The sequence below is a fragment of the Conger conger genome, chromosome 10 (assembly GCF_963514075.1).
Source record: "Conger conger chromosome 10, fConCon1.1, whole genome shotgun sequence".
NCBI classification, from domain to species: domain Eukaryota; kingdom Metazoa; phylum Chordata; class Actinopteri; order Anguilliformes; family Congridae; genus Conger; species Conger conger.
In genome coordinates this window covers 31,663,685-31,681,561 of record NC_083769.1, presented here as the reverse complement: position 1 = coordinate 31,681,561, position 17,877 = coordinate 31,663,685, and the positions used below count along the sequence as shown (strand labels likewise).

Below are 17,877 nucleotides of genomic sequence, written 5' to 3'. Positions count from 1 at the left end.
AAGTGAAATTAATTTTATTTATGTCAACCTTCAAATGATGAATGAAATGCAAGCACAAGAGTGTAAAACATAATTATATAGCACCATATGAAATCCTGAAAAATGTATTACAGATTGAGGTATTGTATAAAAGACCCATGCAATGTTGATCCCTCTTCTGCATTTAGTTTATGTAGCACCAGGATAATGACAATTGATTAGAATTAGCAGGGGACATTCCCCCCTGGAGCAATGCAGGGTTATGGGCCTTGCTCAAGGGCCTAACAGTTGTGCGGATCTTATCGTGGCCACCCCGGGGCTTGAACCACCAACCATCCAGGTTCCAGTCAAGTACCTTAGCCACTAGGCCCTGATCGATCATATGATAACAGTTTCTATCTTTGCCACCTACAGTGGGGTGCACAAATCTTGGCACCCCTGGTTTAAATGTCTGTATGTAATCAAAAGCAAACCTGAACTCTATGTGGTACAAAGTTAAACACGAGACCTTTTGCATGCCCTGTGCAAAAGTTTGGGAACCCTTTTGTATTATTCTTTGTTACTTTTTAAAAAGATGATTACTAAGGCCCAGACCCTCAAAATCAACCAGGAAGTACTTCCAGGAAAGACGGATGAAGGTTTTGGAATGGCCACCACAGTCCCAGACTTGAATATTATTGAAAATCTGTGGAGAGATCTCAAACATGCCCTATATGCAAGGCTCTGCCAGTAAGAATGGGGGAAAATTCCAAAAGCGAGAACTGAAAGACTGCTGGCTACAGGAAGCGTTTACAAGCTGTTATAGTAGCCAGAGGAGGAGTTACAAAGTACTAACTGATAGGGATCCCAAACTTTTGCTCAGGGCCTTTTTTCCATTTAAAATTTGAAGAAATATTTCATGTTTAAAATTGTACCATTTAGAAGTCAGGTTCACGTCTGTTCACTTAGATATTAATTGTAAAAGGCTTTTCAACCAGGGGTGCCCAGATTTTTGCACACTACGGTATGCAGAATTTGTTAACTTGACGTATGGTTAATCATTTGCCAATTCTTGGTCCATTTAAAAAATAAATTATGAATTTCTTTACATTAATATTTTATGATTATACTGATAAAGTAACTTGGATATAAATTGTTTGGCAGATGATCATGTAGCGCAAATTTGGGTTAGATAATGTTCCAACTCTCTATAGGGTCAGATACAGTACTTAAGGGTTAAAAGCATGTCAGCAGGCTACATTCTCAAAGAGGTATCTTTTCATAAATAATACAGAGCCACATTACTCCAAAAGCAAGATTCAATTTGGTCTTCCAACTTTTTTCATGACAGGCCTTTTCTTTACAATCATTTTCTTTCAATGGGCATACTTCTTTGTGGCATACTAAATTTAAATTGTATTTACTTGTGCATAAAATGTTTAATGGTTATGTAATAAATGACTTCACATTTCCCATACAACCTAAACCAGGAAAAGCACCATAGTAATAATATTACTGCGACACTGCAGTGATACATAACAAGGACATGCACTTGTAACCTTTACGTTTAGTAAAACTAGAACTGTATTCTGGTGATTAATATGAATGCATTAAAATACATGCAAGTGTTTGGTTCCTTTCTCAAGTCAAGCTAAAATGAGTAATTAGTTAAAAACATTAAAAAGCCAGCTAAAAAATAAGCTACACGTTATGGCAAATAAAACACTAATAATACTAAGGGAACAATTTAGCTTGCAAGCTCACATTCTACACAATGCTCAACATCAGAATGTTAGATTACATTATAATTACAATTTTAAATACCAGTAAAAAGTGGAAAATACAGCCACTGCGGCAGTTACAGAATAGCAATGAGGTAGGCAGTGGGAGGGCAAGAGGGCTCCAGTCCTATGGAGAGAATGCAATTCTGATACTTCTGAAGAATGACATAAAGTGGCAGTGCCATGGTGGATGTTATAAGTTATGTGAGTCCTATAACAGATGTAAAAATCACAGATTATCAATAAAACTTAAAAAATCAATTCTTCTCTTAAAAGGGGTACAAAAGATATTCAAGCAAACCAAGTATATAAAGGCAAGTGAACAAAATCTTTTTAAAATCCAATTCATCAATTTGTTCATTTCACTGCAGTAAAAGGTAGGGGGTCTTGTTCCTCTGTGCACACCCCCCTTTTAGCCCTTCCCCCACCTGCCTTTCTGTTGCCAGGCAACAAGGCCTGATAGGAAGGGGGTAGGGGGCCAGAAGCCTATTCACAGGCGAAGTAATCTTTCAGGGGTGCAAAGAGGTGCCTTATCACAGGAACACTCCAAGAGCGGCCCAGTACCTTCTGACGCTGGGCCCGGTTCATGTTGTTTACGTCAGTATAATGCTTTGGAAAGCCAAAGATCCTAGAATGGATAAAACCAAATGAAGAGAACATTCAATGTACATTCTTACAGATAATTGTATGACTGATTAAATTTCATGTCATTCATCCATTTTTGTACTGTGTTTAGAATAGTCTTTTTTTTTTTAATAACAAACAAAACATTTCAAGTTACTCCTCAAGTTTGTCCTCAAGGACAAATTACAACACTGCTAAAGATTATATTGAGGCTATACACATGTGAATTTTAATAATATAACATAAATATCAGTTTTTGAATCATGCATCACTGAATCACTTCTTTCCTTGAGCACAGCAGTCCGAATTTACGTGTCACAGGAAAGTGTTCTAACAGAAATTAATATCAAATGCAATTTTTGTTACTGAAAGTGTTTTCACTTTAAACAACAACCCAATGATTGCCCCTACACCAGCCACTGCTAAAGCCAGTAAGTTTAAGCCTTTAATGTGCACTGCAGGGCTATCACCTCTTTCCTCAAGGGTGCTGCTACAAACACAGTCACCCCTCAAATACCACACAAGCAACAGAAAGTAGTGTAAATACTCTAATGAGAAAATAATATGGAAAAATGTCAATGTAAATATGTTACTTTTCCAGCTCTGTGATCCACAGCATATCATCTTTCCCATCCATGGTGACAGGACAAACCTCAGTCTTCCCCTGCTTGAGGGAGTTTGATTGTGTTGTGATGGTACGCACTTTGGTAAGCTGCACAAAAAGACACAGGGAGGAAACAGATGCAAAACAGACTGATTATAAGTTTTCCATTTGTCCTGTTTGAAAAGCAAGAGGAAAAAAGCATGCATGAACCATGGCTGGCAGCAAAATTAACATTTTTTAAATCCCCTGAGCGCAATGATTTTTTATTGTGATTGAAAACAGAATTTCTGCAAGCAGAAATGTCTGCAGCGTGTTAATTCCGAGTATTTGTCCTAAGTGCAACAGCAGTTTCCCTCTGTACAGTATTATGTAAATGATGGGATAGGTGGTGCATCGCTGGACAGAAATATTGATAGGAGATGGTAATTCAGCAGTAGTGATTCTCTCTACCTTGGCCTGCCGTCCAGTTTCAAGGCACTGCTGGAGGTCAACCTTGTCACTCAAAGAGGCAATGATGGGCCTGTGTAAGAGACACATTAACACACTTCCCTTAACCAATGAGAAATATTTCAGTGTGATAGGTGCTTAATTTTGGTAGAAAAAGCTAATATTACCCAGACTATTTTACAGAAAACATTGCAGAATAAATATAAAGCTTAAATTATAATGTTACATGAAAACAGACACAATGGTTTCTAACGGGCAATCTTAGGCCCTATACTATGGTATAGTGCTGTCTTACTACACAATGCAGAATAAATTGTTAAAAAAGGTGAAAAGGTAACAACAGACTGGGTAAAGAAGGTGAATAATAGTAGATAATTTAATATGAAATGTGCTGTGGTATCCCATAGTAAATTTAATAAAAACGATTAAGATTTTTCATCCTTTAGGAGGCTTTTGGCCTGCAGTAGTTAACCATGTATAACAGGCAGACCTACCTGTCCATTCCTGGCAAGTTGCCCCAGAAGTAGCGTGCTCTGTGGGCAGGGCTCACTTTCACAGCATCGATCAGAATGGGGTTACACTGGACACGGCACACAGGGGAAAGATGTCAGGACATCACCAGCTGTCCTTCTTTTCACATTGCTTACTCGTTTCATTCATTTGTTCCTTGTTTACTCTCTGAGGTTTGGTGGAAATGATGAAAAAGGAGATCTCCAATATTTTCAGTGCAGTGACACAAACATGCCAAACAATCATAGGATTTATTGAAACCTATAGAATTTATGTTCTCTATGTTCAGATTTCTAGAATGGACATTTTCCATTCCAAAGCATTGTATATTAAGCCAATAAGCAGTGAGGGGGCACACACTATTTAGCCAGATTAATGATTGCCCCTTCATGATGAATCTTTCTAAATTTTAAATGCTGAATGTATCATAACCATTCAGTGTCAAAAACATAATTAGTACAATGCTGGTGTATTTTGAAATTGTACTGTATCAGTCACACAATTGTTATGATCATGATTACCATGACTACAGTAACCCCTTCCAAAGGGAAAGCTTCCATTCATAATGACTACCTTACTAGTACAAATGGTAATAAATACGGAATTCACATTGTACATTGAATAAAAACTTTTATTGGCAAACCCTTACCTCAAGGAAGCGGCATATGTCTTCTTTGTCTCTGTTGCACATGGCCACCACATTCTCAAAGAGCCAGAAGAAAGGCCGGTTGTCGTCATCTTTGGGCTTCAATATGTTCAACAGCCGATAGTATTCAAAGAAGAGCCTGCCTGTGCCCTCTGTCACAAAGAGACATATTGATATTGATATGCCACAGCTACCACCAATTATGGGTCCCCTGCAGGCCCACTAGCCATAGACAGGACTGGCATGGTTAGCGGTTCCCTCCCATAGCGTGGGCCCGTCCTGGCACAAACACTAAGAACAGTGCCATAACAGAATGAGCCACCCAGCAGCCCTCATCCATCAAGCTTTTAGGAGGATTAAAATCTCCAGGACAATTCCTCACACAAGGAAAAAGCAAGCCATAAACAATTCATCATAAAAAAATCAATGCCCATAAGCTTTTATCCCTCCTATAGTAAGCAATATGTGACACTTTGGATTAATTCAGGCCACATACTTTCTTTTCCAAGTGCTATCCTGCCCTCTAGTGGTACAGTTCTGCAGAACATTCATGTACAGTTCTGAGAGTCAAGACTGAAGTCAAACCTTATACACTGTCTGTATTATTAGTTTCAGAGGGGGGAGACATGAAAGCTTCATACCAAAAAGACCTTTCCGAGCAGGATTTACAATGGACAGGTCATTACAGGGGCTTCCACCAATCAGAAGATCAAACGGACCCCATTCAGCAATCTGGAAACACAGGCAGAACAGCAAAAAATTAATTTAGGAGCACCCTATGGGCCCTGGTTAAAGTCTAGCTCTCATTAAACAAATCATATAACATTTTGAGGACAAATATGGCTTTGGAACACACTTTGTGGGAAATTTCTTTTTTTACTTCAGGTGTTATCTAAATGGTCAAGGGACATGGCACTCACACAAACATTCAACGAAATCAACCTAATATATAAATAAATAGAGATACAAAGAGACCTTTAATGGCCTTTGAACAGCACGCTAAACCAGAGATCCCTCCACAGGTAAAATTTGAATCATCATCCTGCTACTGCTAAAATGGAAAAAGTGTGACACACATACATGTTTCTTGGTTATGGTACGCGCATCATTCACGTGCACGATTCTGCCTTCATGATTGATCTTTCCCACCGTGATGGAGTCTTCACAGATCTCTGAAGCTACATATAGGTCCACCTTGAATCCCAGGTCCTTCAACACCAAATATCCTGTTGGAGAAAGAAAATGTAGGCTCACAGCACCTCCACAGCAGATATATATACACTAATCACCCGCAGTAGTGCACCAGCGAGAAGAACTTCAGAACCACAATCTTTTATTGTGTGTTATCTTTAAAGTAGTAAAGATAAATCTACTGACAATACAAATGTGAAAATATATGTACTGAAAAAAAGTTATTGAATGATGAATGTTGCCATATTTGATCTGTAAAATATTGCTGGGATGGAGTGTTTTATGAATGTGTGTAAATAAAGAATAAAAAGCTGAAGAAAATGCTGACCTGTGGCTATTCCGTCAAAGAGGGAGAGGACCTTAATAGGGCGTCGCTGCTTGGCAGAGACAGATGGATAAACTCGATGAGGGTCCTGCATGGGAAGGCAGAGTCAGTCACGTATTCATACTGAATGAGTGACAACAAGGCACAATTATGGAATTAATATCTATAAACATATAAACAAACTTTGTTTGTTCTTTTAACATCAACCAATGAAGTTCCTACACTTATCGACTCAAATAGCAATTTGCTTTCTGATGCTGGTGGTAATAAACATTATGGGCACGAGTTCACTGGAACATTTGAGTCAAAGACCCATGGTGCCCAACTTCCCAGTTATAAGACATGAAACTCTCCATGTTAAAGCCTGAGAGGGCTGCACAGGGATAGCAGAAGTTCATCACTAGAGGGGGCAATATCAAGACCAAGCGATTTGAGTTGCCAAAAGGTCCCCTCATAACGATAAAAACCTTGAGCTTCCAGGAAAAGAAAACAGAGGATGCTCACAAACTCCATCCCGCTGTTGTTGGCAAAGAAGGCCTGCACACGAACGCTCCAGTCCAAGCGGCTTTTGAGCACGCCGTAGCGCTGGGAGGGGATGCAGAGATAGCAGCTCCACGGGTCCACCTCCATCAGCTGCTCAAAGGTGCCCGCGCCCACCAGGATATTCAGGCAGTCCACGCAGAAAGAGCTGGGGAAAACAAGGAGGTTTGTGTCAATGATACAATGAGAATCAGTCCATTTCTAAAAGTAAAAAGATTCAACTGCTTTTCCTCGAATATTAGAGTGCAGCAGCCTCCCCTGGGTGCAGAGCACAGCTGTGATCCTCACCGACAGCAGTTGGAGTTGCCACAGAGGACAACCTCCAGTCCAGCACAACACACGGTGCAGTACGACTGGTATCCATCCTCATCATAGCGGTACAGCGTCTCAGTGAAGTTAGCCTAACAAATGCAGAAGCAGAGAATTTAGACTGGGGACATTGCAATGAGTTTGACATGCAGATTCCCTCTATACTGTAAAATATCTGTAGAACATGCCAGCTCCTAATCACTTACTCTATACAGCTCCTAGTTCCAGTACTCTTATCTCAGAACTACTATAATTCCCTTCTTGCCAGTCTGCCTTCCTGTGACAGTAAACCCTGGGTAAATGACTGGGACACGCAAGGTCGGTGGTTCTAATCCCGGTGCAGCCACAATAGGATCCGCACAGCCGTTGGGCCCTTTAGCAAGGCCCTTAACCCTGCACTGCTCCAGGGGAGGATTGTCTCCTGCTTAGTCTAATCAACTGTACGTCACTCTGGATAAGAGTGTCTGCCAAATGCCAATAATGTAATGTAATGTAATGTTGGGAATACAGAATGTACCCAAATGGCATGTCTACAACCTTCCCAAGTGCGGTCATGGCACTTGTTCTTGCAACACTACCCATGTAACTCAGGGGCATGCATTTCTATCTTAAATTGCAATTTGTTCTGGATAAGATGAGTAATCAAATTAAACAGTGTTCTCTAAAAGAAAAGACAATACCGATTTCCCATGTGATAACAGATCCACACATCCATTGCCATACCTTGCATTTTATGCATAAACTCCCTTCAAATAGTGGGTGAAAGATTTCAATCTCAGTTGTTCCACACGACAAGCAGAAATCTAACAGGGAGAAAGAACATGCAAAGTTCAAGACTGAATAACAATAGTGTTATAAGTTTGGCCTTTTGAGAAGTAATGAAAACTAAATAAATTGTAAGAGAAATACTTCTCACCATTAATGCTTTCTCTATTCTTCAAAACTTGGCAAACCATGTGTTCTGAGAAATTAATGGGGGAGAAATATGTCATCAGTAACAGTAATAATAAGCAAAGATTGCTAACCAAATGCAAACCACACGTCACAGAGTGAGAGCCAAACCTCTGCCATTGCGCCGCTCCTGGATAGTCATACTGCTGTAGTCTTTGTTCTTGCAGGTTTGCTTCAGTTTTTTGAGTGGCGGTTCAGTCGTCTCTGCCTGCTCATTGACCAGCTCCTGCTTCCCATCAACAGTCTCTTGGTTTTTATTGGCAGAGTCTTGCTTTTTGTTGAATGACTCCTGCTTCCCACTGAAAGACAACTTCTTACCGGAAGAACCTTGTTTTGTGTGGGGAGACTCTTGCTTCCCATTTAAAGACAACTTCTTACTGGAGGAATCTTGTTTTGTAAGGGGAGACTTTTGCTTCCCATTGAAAGACAACTTCTTACTGGAGGAATCTTGTTTTGTAAGGGGAGACTCTTGCTTCCCATTGGTAGTACACAGCTTCTGGTCAGCAGCCTCTTTCCTTGTGCAAGTCGACTCTTGCTTTTTGAGGCCAGACTCGTCCCTTTTGAGGCCAGACTCTTGCTTTTTGAGGACAGGACTGAGATTGCTGATACTTTCTAGGAGGAAACAAGGCAAATGTATATTGAAAAGTATTCCAACAATAAAACTTCAACCCTGTGCATCAGGAAAATGCCTTAATCCAACACTGGCCAAAGTAGATCAAAGAACACTGATTGTATACATTTTTAAAGTTATCATTATGTGCTTATACACAGTGCAGTCTGAAAGTATTTGTAGTGACAGACATTTTGTGGCTCTTGACTCTAATACAATGAATTCAAAATGAAACAACAAATATGACATTAAAGTACAGACTGACAGCTACTGGATATGGATGTTTGCAACCATATCCAGTGATCTATGTAGGAATTGCAACCCTTTATATAGTGCTGTGAAAAAGTATTTGCCCCCTTCCTGATTTCCTTGATTACATATTTGTCAAACTGAATGGTTTCAATTCATTCGGTCCAACAAAAACTAAGCCTCTTTGCCATGTCTGCATGCGGAGGCTTATGGAGTTTTATGGAGCATGCTATCAAAATGAATGAGTAGTTGTACCTAATAAAAGTGTCAACAGTGTGTGCATAAATTACTTACTCTAAAACAGATCAATTTGATAGAGGCGGTCAAGTCTTACAGTGTAGTAATTATTTTGTTTCCCTATTTACCAGCATCAGTCTGTAATGGAGGTCTGAATGCCTCTGGTCCAGTGGGTTTGAAACCGCCAAAAGCCCAGTCCAGCATCAACTTCAGATGCGCCTCCTTCTCCGCCGACTGCCCTGCTGGAAATGTTTTTCCACACCTTTCAGCAGCCAACTGCGAGAGCACAGAACCAGCTCACAGTTTAGCAGAGCTCACCCACATACAGCAGCTCACTCAAACACAGGGCGCGCTCACTCAAACACAGAATGCCATGTAGCATTCCACAGATGCCTTGAAAGTCACCTCAGATGAAAACATCAGCCAAATGAATAGGCGGCTCAATGAAATATTAACGTTCTGCATTGGGATACACCATCAGTTTCAGAGATAGATAGTAATAGCTTGGTGAAGAGGCTGGGGAAATGTAGAAGTTTCACCTTCAAGCATCGGAAAATGGCCTCCTTATAGATGGGCAGCTTTGCAAAGGAGTCAGCACAGAAACACTTGGCAAAAGCATCAAGGCTCTGGAGCCCTTCTACATGGGTCTGAAATCAGGTTAAAAAAAATATATATAGAACAACATTAAGTTCAGGCAAGGCTTTCTAAACGGTCGCAAAAACAGAGGCAGACAAATTTGTAAACTGTATGGTTCTGCACCATGCACCAAGACAACCTCCCTGCACCTCACCTGTGAGAACAATCCGTCTCCAAACCACTGCACCATGCGCATGCCCGTGGGGGGCTGCTTGGGTCTCCAGCCAACCACCTGGGCAGGCCACACTGAGAATCCTTCAACCTGCCCCCACACCAGCTCCCCAAAATTAAAACCTTTGCCATCCTGCAGAAAGAGACAAAACGGATGGAACACCGAGGTCCTAACCACATTTTACATGCGTTTAACAATTAGAGTTTTAGGTTTATTTCTTGGATTCTTCATTTTTTAAAATAATTAGTAATATTTTGAGTGACTTATCAATTTGGCACCCAACATGGCGTTAAGCATATCGAATTCCAACCCCAATTAGGAATGGCCGATCACCCGACTGAGTGCAGACATCCATGGTTCTCCTCTGAAACATATGGTGTCACCAGCTGCTCCTTTTCACACTGTAGCTTACAGCTAAGCTTGCATAGAGCAGATTCGGAGCCAGATTTTCAGATATGGTTTAGACTGCCATCTACGGGCGCCCAACTGACCAACAGGGGTCATTCGAAGGTGGAACCCTATTCCCAGTGTTTCCCAGCCTTTTTGCCTTTTGTTACACTTTCCAAACTTACATGGTACAGCACTCTCAAAATTTAGGCAACCTACTGACATTGAACACTAGGCCTAAATGTTCTTTCTGGGTTTTAATTAAGCGATATGCATTTTGGCTTCTGTGAATGGTATTTGTTCACTTTTTTTATGCATTAGAATTTTTATTCAAATGATTTTTCACATGGCACACCTGTCCTTGCCAGAAGGAACACCAGAATTCCAAAAAAACGAAGCTAAAGAACTTTCCTTTCCTGAGCGAGGCGCATTGCGCAGTCCCACTGTGTGTTTGCAGTTTTGATCCAGCCACGGCACCGTCTAAGCTGTGATTTCTCTCTATCCATTTCCCTCTGAATAAAGAAACTAATACAAAACAAGGGCAGACTGACAGAAGCCCTGATTATAAAAGTATTACCAGGTATGGGGAAGTCTTCCTATGTGCGTTGTTAGGAGTTGATGTGTTATTACTGTTCTGCTTCACCTGAAAACAAACAAACGAAATGAGTAATGAAATACAGAATTTAAGAGATTAATCTTGAGCCTGTCTTATCGGATACCAGTGAGAAAACACAGGTCATGAGCTGTTCCTGGCCCCAAGTCAGATAAAGCAGGTTGGTCCTTTCACACCAACAGGAAACACTGGTTTTGCCCAGGTCATTGCTTCATTGTAAAAGGGGTGTGAGAAATGAACGAAGAAACCATAAAAAGGTTTAAAAAAAAAACAAAAAAAAAACACACTTTATCAGGGATATCAAAATAAACTTTTAAGATTTAAGTTCTTGGAGCCAAACTGGACTGAACAGTTCCATTTGTTACCATGGGAAGAACACTTTTGTTGTATCTCCAACAAGTGGATATATCAGTCCATTTCACTCAAAAGAAACATAGACAAAGATGTTAGAAACTCCATATAAATGTCCAGGAAACAAAACACCCTTAGTCAATTTCAACTTCCATTACACATATTGGGCATCATTTCTCCATATAAATATCAGTACTAATTCATAGATGGCACATCCTAGCACCATGTAAAACCACTAGACAAGTGCAGTGTAAACTACCATCATATAAACATTTTGGTTAGTTTTTTTTGTTTTTTTTATTGCTTGACAAAATAGGACACAAAATATTTACTCCTTGTAAATAACCAGAACCTTTTTTCTGTCAACATGCTTCACACAAGTGGCTCATGCCAAGATCCAACTGGTGAAGGAGTGTGTCTGGATCATTTCTAATGACATTCAAGAATAATACTTTTATTTAAATAACAGCTATTTACTAGGCTTTACCATTTTGTTTAAGTAGTTACTGTCTGAAAGTATTAATTGCAAATCATATGACAGCCAAACAAAATTTTATAAATTCAAATGTTACACAAAATACATCTGTACCATATCTTTGGTGCTTCTACCACTTTGGTTGTTCCCTTCCAATTAAAGAAAAAAAAAAACGAAGCTAAAGAACTTTCCTTTCCTGAGCGAGGCGCATAGCGCAGTCCCACTGTGTGTTTGCAGTTTTGATCCAGCCACGGCACCGTCTAAGCTGTGATTTCTCTCTATCCATTTCCCTCTGAATAAAGAAACTAATACAAAACAAGGGCAGACTGACAGAAGCCCTGATTATAAAAGTATTACCAGGTTTTGGGAAGTCTTCCTATGTGCGTTGCTAGGAGTTGATGTGTTATTACTGTTCTGCTTCACCTGAAAACAAACAAAATGAGTAATGAAATACAGAATTTAAGAGATTAATCTTGAGCCTGTCTTATCGGATACCAGTGAAAAAACACAGGTCATGACCTGTTCCTGGCCCCAAGTCAGATAAAGCAGGTTGGTCCTTTCACACCAAGGGAAACACTGGTTTTGCCCAGGTCATTGCTTCAGTGTGAAAGGGGTGTGATAAATGAACGAAGAAACCATAAAAATGTCCTCACTGTCATCTGCATTACTAACCATAGACCACTGAACAAAAAAAAATAGGTGGCACATCCTAGCACCATGTAAAACCACTAGACAAGTGCAGTGTAAACTACCATGATATAAACATTTTTTTTTATTGCTGTCAACATGCTTCACACAAGTGGGTCATGCCAAGATCCAACTGGTGAAGGAGTGTGTCTACTTCTCCAGCTCAAGCTGTTATGTCCAGTGTCTTCTCTGTACTGGGGGTACTTTAATTCATAACTCAAGTCAGTGGCAAAAGTGATGCTAGACAACATCAAAGATAATGTTTAGACAAAGCAGTCAAAGGCAATGACAAAATATATCCTTTTTCATGTAGAATGTGATGCCATTTAGAAGTAGCATCCTTTAAAAGCTCTGGCTTCATCAGCAATTCTTCTTCTATAGTCAGTTTCCTTCTATGGTAAAGGCAACGGCATGGAACTCACAGACAAGATCGAAAGGGTACTACCCCAGAATCTTCTGGAGAACATCAGCTCAAAAATACCTACCACAGGGCTTACTACAGTCTTTCTTGGGCTCTTATTCTCATCATGTGTTTGAGGTTTTTCCTGGGTGCTGACACCAGCCTGAAATAATAGTCGAGCCTGCGGTTGCTGGCGCAGGCTCCTCCCCCAGCCATGTGACCCCCTAACTTTGTCCTAGGAGGAGGAACAAAAACCTACACTCAGGCCACCACTTCCAAGCGTCATGAGAGTTAAGGGCTTTAAGGACTACAGGCCAAGCAAGAAGTCTAGTCTTTAAAAGCACTACAGGTGAGACAAGAAAAGCAAGTCAGCCAAAAGCAAGTGAAGGATGTGCAACAGAAGGTGCAGAATAGTCATTCCTTGTGTGCAACGCAAAGTCAGTGTTCATGATTTTTTGTCCATAGTTTGCAATGTTCAATATCATCCAGCCAAATGGTTTTACTTAAACATTAAGTGGAAAATTAATGAACCACAGCATTTATGACATAAAACGTATAGGTCTCATCTATACCGCTCACAAGAAAATGTTTTGTTCAATTTATGTTCCATTTGGCAGTGATCCAAGCTGAGGTCTAAAGTCACTGGTTTCATCAGAACACAGAGTCATATGATTTCACAATTACCCATTCCTCAGCTGAACCAGTACACAGAACTAAAACGTATTACAAAGAGAGTCGAGGCACACCTACTGGAAAGGGGTCTTCCAGGAACAAGTTTAGGCAATATTTCTCAAGTTTATGGAATGTTCTTGTTAAAATGAGATCTGGTGCATGTCAACTGTATTTGACAGAGAAGGCACATGGATTTTTGCAGTTGCAAAAAGTAAGCAGTTAGAATAAACTACAAGCAAGAAGTAGCAACAAACATTTTCTAGGCAGAGAAAAGCATATCAAACAAGATTTACCTGCTGATAAGAAGTGCTTGGACAGATGATGTCATCTATAATGATTGGTCCTGGAGTCTTAGGATCTGGTTCTGCATGAGAAGTGGAAATGACAAATCAAAACAGCAAACCTGATATTGTGCATGGATATACAGTAATGAAACAAAAATGGTATTTTAAGGCCTGCTGCGTAAAAACGTAAGTTATCAAGTTATTGCAAAATGAAACCATCCCAATTGGTCCTAGAATTGGCAATCCATACACAGGATGGCTGTGCATTTTTCCGTTCTTACTTTTAGTTTGCTGTGACTCAGCCATTGACCTCACATTGACCTCACACTCTGTAAGGTCAATCACATCTGAAAAACACAACATATTCTTAATTTTTTTAAATATACCAATTAAAAACTGTGATCAATCCCACCATAGCATTGTGGTGCACTTTATAAAAATGAACACCTACTGATTGTTGCTGGATGTTTTTACCTCCAGTTTAATAAAATAGAGCAATCTAAGCAATCTAAAGATTATGCTGCACTGAGACTTACTCTGCATAGGATTACTCCTTGATGAAATTCTCTAATGAAATTCTAATGAAAATGTAAAGCCAGAAACTACAATTTGGAGACAAACTGAAAGGAGGGCAAATTAATTGGCTCTGACGGACTGGGACCAATTTGACTTATACAATACTTGTTTGACCCACTTGCACCCACTTGACAGTAGTACCCACGTCACCTATCCTGTCACCTACCTACTGGGTGTTAATTTAACAGTTTTCCCCACAAAGGCATTACTATGGGAGTCACAGTCAGATGTGTAATGCATTTCAAACTTGCCAAGTAGCCTGCAGGGCCTCCCATTTTGACTCCTGTTGTTGGATGGAGGTGACAAGATCTCTGCGTCTAGTGAGGACGCGCTCTCATCAGTAAGCTCACAGTCTCCCACAGTCTCATCCAGCAGCCCCCTGTCCCCACTCCCCAATACCTGAACACAGATATACACACACATAGAAACCCAGAGAAGAAATGCAATGTCATCACTCAACTCAACAGCAACCCAAAAAAACACTTTGCCACCATGAATATATAGTTTCCCCCTCAACTATTCTGCAAATATATTCTAAAAAAATAGTAAGATCCAATAAACAAAGGTGGAATGAATATTTTTAAGATATTATGCTTCGAAGAAGAATATATAAGAATATATATGCTTCGTATAAACTTATGTTTGTTCCAAGTACCTTCTAAGTTACATTCTCTGTTGTTGTGTGTGCATTGGGAACATTCCCCTGTTACTCTCTAATCTTCTCTAAATACTACTCCAGACATTTCTCATATCTTGACCCCACTCTAGTAAAGTGCATATGGTGGAGCAAATTCAGTTACACACCTGATGAAACATCTCCTGTGGTTCCAGGGGTGGGAATGGCAGAGCCAGAATGGTTAGGATGAGTTTTCGGAGAATAGAAGTCAGGCCTATGGTCTTCAGCGTTGTGCCCCATCGCAGCCCAAATGAGGGGTCTTGGGAGTCAGCTGGGGATTCCTCCTCGCCATTCAACAGCTGACAGTCAGAGAACTCATTCATGAGCTGCCCGGCCTCTTTGGGAGTTTTGCAGAGCCCAAGCTGGCTGCCCAGATCTACCACCATCTTGCCAGTTAGATTCTGTTTTCCCCTGGGTTTCAACAGAAGGGAAATGGTCCTGAGACTGGTGCCACCGAGAGGCAGGCTTCCTGCAATGCTCTCTATGAGGGCAGTGTAAAAAGCAACAACTTCTTCAGCAAAGTTTCCCATGGTGTCAGTCAGCTCATTCTCACTCTGGGCCAAGAACTCCCGAGCAGAGGCACCCACATTAATCTCGGTTTCAGGCAGATGGTCCACCGTGTCCCTCAAAAGATGAGTGTTACAACTGCTGATGAACTTCTCCACAGCTTCTGGGTGCATGAACCTGGCAGCATATACATGCAGCAAGCTACTGGCCTCCAACAGAATTTCAGCCAGGTCTGTCTTGCTTGTGCCCCCACTACATTTGAGCTTGCGCTGGAAGGCACAGAGAGGCTCTAGGGCATGGCTGAGGAACATAAATGTCAATCTGAGCTGGGGTTTTTCCAGCTGTGCACAAATCTGCTTAGCTTTGTCACTCATGCCACTGCAAGACTTGAAGTAGGAGATAAGGTCAGGCCACATGTTAAGAAACTTCTGGATAATGCTGCTTAAGACCAAGCACTGGGCTGAAATTTGCAGCGTGGTGTCAGATGTCCCCGTGTTGACAAAGATCTCTTTTAGGTTGTCATTTGTGGTGGGACAAGTAGAGTAGTGGTCATGGATATTCATAACAAGTTCCTCCACTTGGCTTGGCAGGGCCTTCAGCCCTGACTGACAAGCTTGGTCAGCCAGAACATACAAACTGAAAAGGGAGACTATATCAGGGTTCATCTTCTGGAGAAATGAGAAAAACTGTTGAGTGAACGTAGCATTGGCGTCTGTGTAAAAAGTCACAAAATTGCAAAGCAAAATATCAAACTTGTTCAAGGTTTCGACGAGGCAAGTGAACAGAAAAGCATCTGTGTCTTCAGGTGGCTGAATGACATCCAGCAGTCGGATGCAGTTTCTGCCCATTATCTCATCAAAAAAGCCAACTAGGACCAAGCACACAGTGTTCTCCTTGTCTAGCGCCACACCACGGTAAAGATACACACAGTAGGGCGTCTGACAGCAAATGGCCACAATGTCCTTTGGGTAGTTCTGCCCTAAAAGGGTCCTGGCAGTGTGGTGGGACACCTTACCCCCATATCCCAGGTTCTTTTGGACCCCCTGGCTGCTACAATGCTTCTTAAGGAACTTCAACATGTTGTTGTGGAATGAAAATGCTTTTGCTGGGCCTACCATTCCAGTGTTCCCCACCTGCTGGGGCCTTGCTCTCTTGGTATTCTGGTTGTGCCGCCGGCACAATTCATGCCGTCTCAGGTCCTTTTGCCCACAATAACTTGTGTTGATGCTGATGTCACACAGTTTGCAGTGGCCATAGTTATCTCCCAATTTGCTACGACTAAGCCAGGGGAATGTGTCAAGCCATGTGTCAAATGTGTCAAGGAGTAAGACAGACTTTGTCTGCTTATCTTTCCTGTGAGCATCTGGGTCAGACTCTGATCCTGGTGTAGCAACTGTCCGCAAGCAGAAGAAACAAGTGAGGTTATTAGGCATACAGTTTGGTCAGTGGTTTTTTGTATAAATGTTTTCAACTGCATTATATTTCTAGTAAACATGAAGGCAATGTGAAGTCTTACCTGGTTGAGGAATCTTGACAGTTTTAGGTATCTGAGGAGAAACAGGAGCACACTTTGCAGGCAGGATTACCTGCCCTTTGCGAGCCTCTAAAGGACTGTACTTCTGCCCATGGTCATTTGCCTCAAAAAGCAGCTTGAACCACTTCAAAAACATGAAATTGTTTTCAAAATTCCCGGTGATTAATCCCTCTACTGAGAGTGACTGTGTAAAGAACATGGCACAATAAGTAATGAAAGACATACAACCAAATGCAATGAGGCTGAAGTAAGGTTGAGGTGGAATGGTGCAATTTTGGTTTGGTGCAGTCAATTGATAGCAATATTTATACTTTAACTAGACAAATGTACAAATACATTAGATTCAAGGTTTTACAATTACAAAAGCCTTACAAATTCTAAACTAAATTAACAGTTCAACTGACAATTGACAAGAAGAGAACATTGGAAAACTCACTTTGGTTATTCCAGCATGCCTGAATGAAGCTTGTAACAAACTGTAGTTATAAATAAATTCCACTTCTGTCTCAGCTTGAAATTTAACCCTCTCCAGTTTTACAGACCCTGGGAAGAGCCAGTCCATCAGCTGGCAAAATGCTGCCCCTGGAGACCACAATGAGAACATTTTTATAAAATGAAGTAAATGGTATTTAATGCAGAATAAAAAGGAAGAATGAAAGGCAGAAGACTGAAATAAAAATAACTGAAAAAATAAATGTTCAGGTAGTGCAAATGAATTACACGGACCCAAAAAACACGAATATACTACAAACCCAAGCGAACAACAGCAAGAACAGAAGAATAGAAAAGGGAGACAGAAAGCATTTGTACCTGAGCATATTTGCTCCACCTTATTGAATTTGGTTTGCAGTGATTCGTTGAGCCAGGTCAGCAACTCAAACTGGCTGTAATTATTTTCAGATGTGAGACTGACATTCACAGCCAT

The 17,877-nt window shown here is 40.8% G+C and overlaps 1 protein-coding gene across 1 annotated transcript; it reads right to left on the bottom strand.

Annotated features, from left to right (window-relative positions):
* Positions 1-113: 113 nt before the first annotated feature.
* Positions 114-17,877, bottom strand: LOC133139515 (uncharacterized). Its single transcript, XM_061259091.1, has 23 exons — positions 17,763-17,877; positions 17,389-17,534; positions 17,005-17,136; positions 15,040-16,578; positions 12,789-12,938; positions 11,974-12,039; positions 10,755-10,820; positions 9,773-9,922; positions 9,522-9,629; positions 9,111-9,258; positions 7,998-8,498; positions 7,852-7,896; positions 7,659-7,738; positions 6,915-7,027; positions 6,591-6,774; positions 6,090-6,174; positions 5,651-5,796; positions 5,212-5,302; positions 4,574-4,722; positions 3,909-3,994; positions 3,418-3,487; positions 2,957-3,075; positions 114-2,367 (listed from the first exon to the last, which is right to left on the bottom strand). Exons 1-23 carry the CDS (start codon positions 17,875-17,877, stop codon positions 2,226-2,228), a joined length of 4,431 nt encoding a protein of 1,476 aa, XP_061115075.1. The 3' UTR covers positions 114-2,225.

Bases quoted from the DNA above. Each gene is read 5' to 3' on its own strand.
- LOC133139515 (XM_061259091.1), bottom strand. From the start codon at position 17,877: ATGGCTGTGAATGTCAGTCTCACATCTGAAAATAATTACAGCCAGTTT. The intron at 5,797-6,089 runs GTCAGCATTTTC...TTTCTCCAACAG, and splicing joins CTTTGACGGAATAGCCACAG to GATATTTGGTGTTGAAGGAC. The intron at 5,303-5,650 runs GTATGTGTGTCA...CTGTGTTTCCAG, and splicing joins GTACCATAACCAAGAAACAT to ATTGCTGAATGGGGTCCGTT.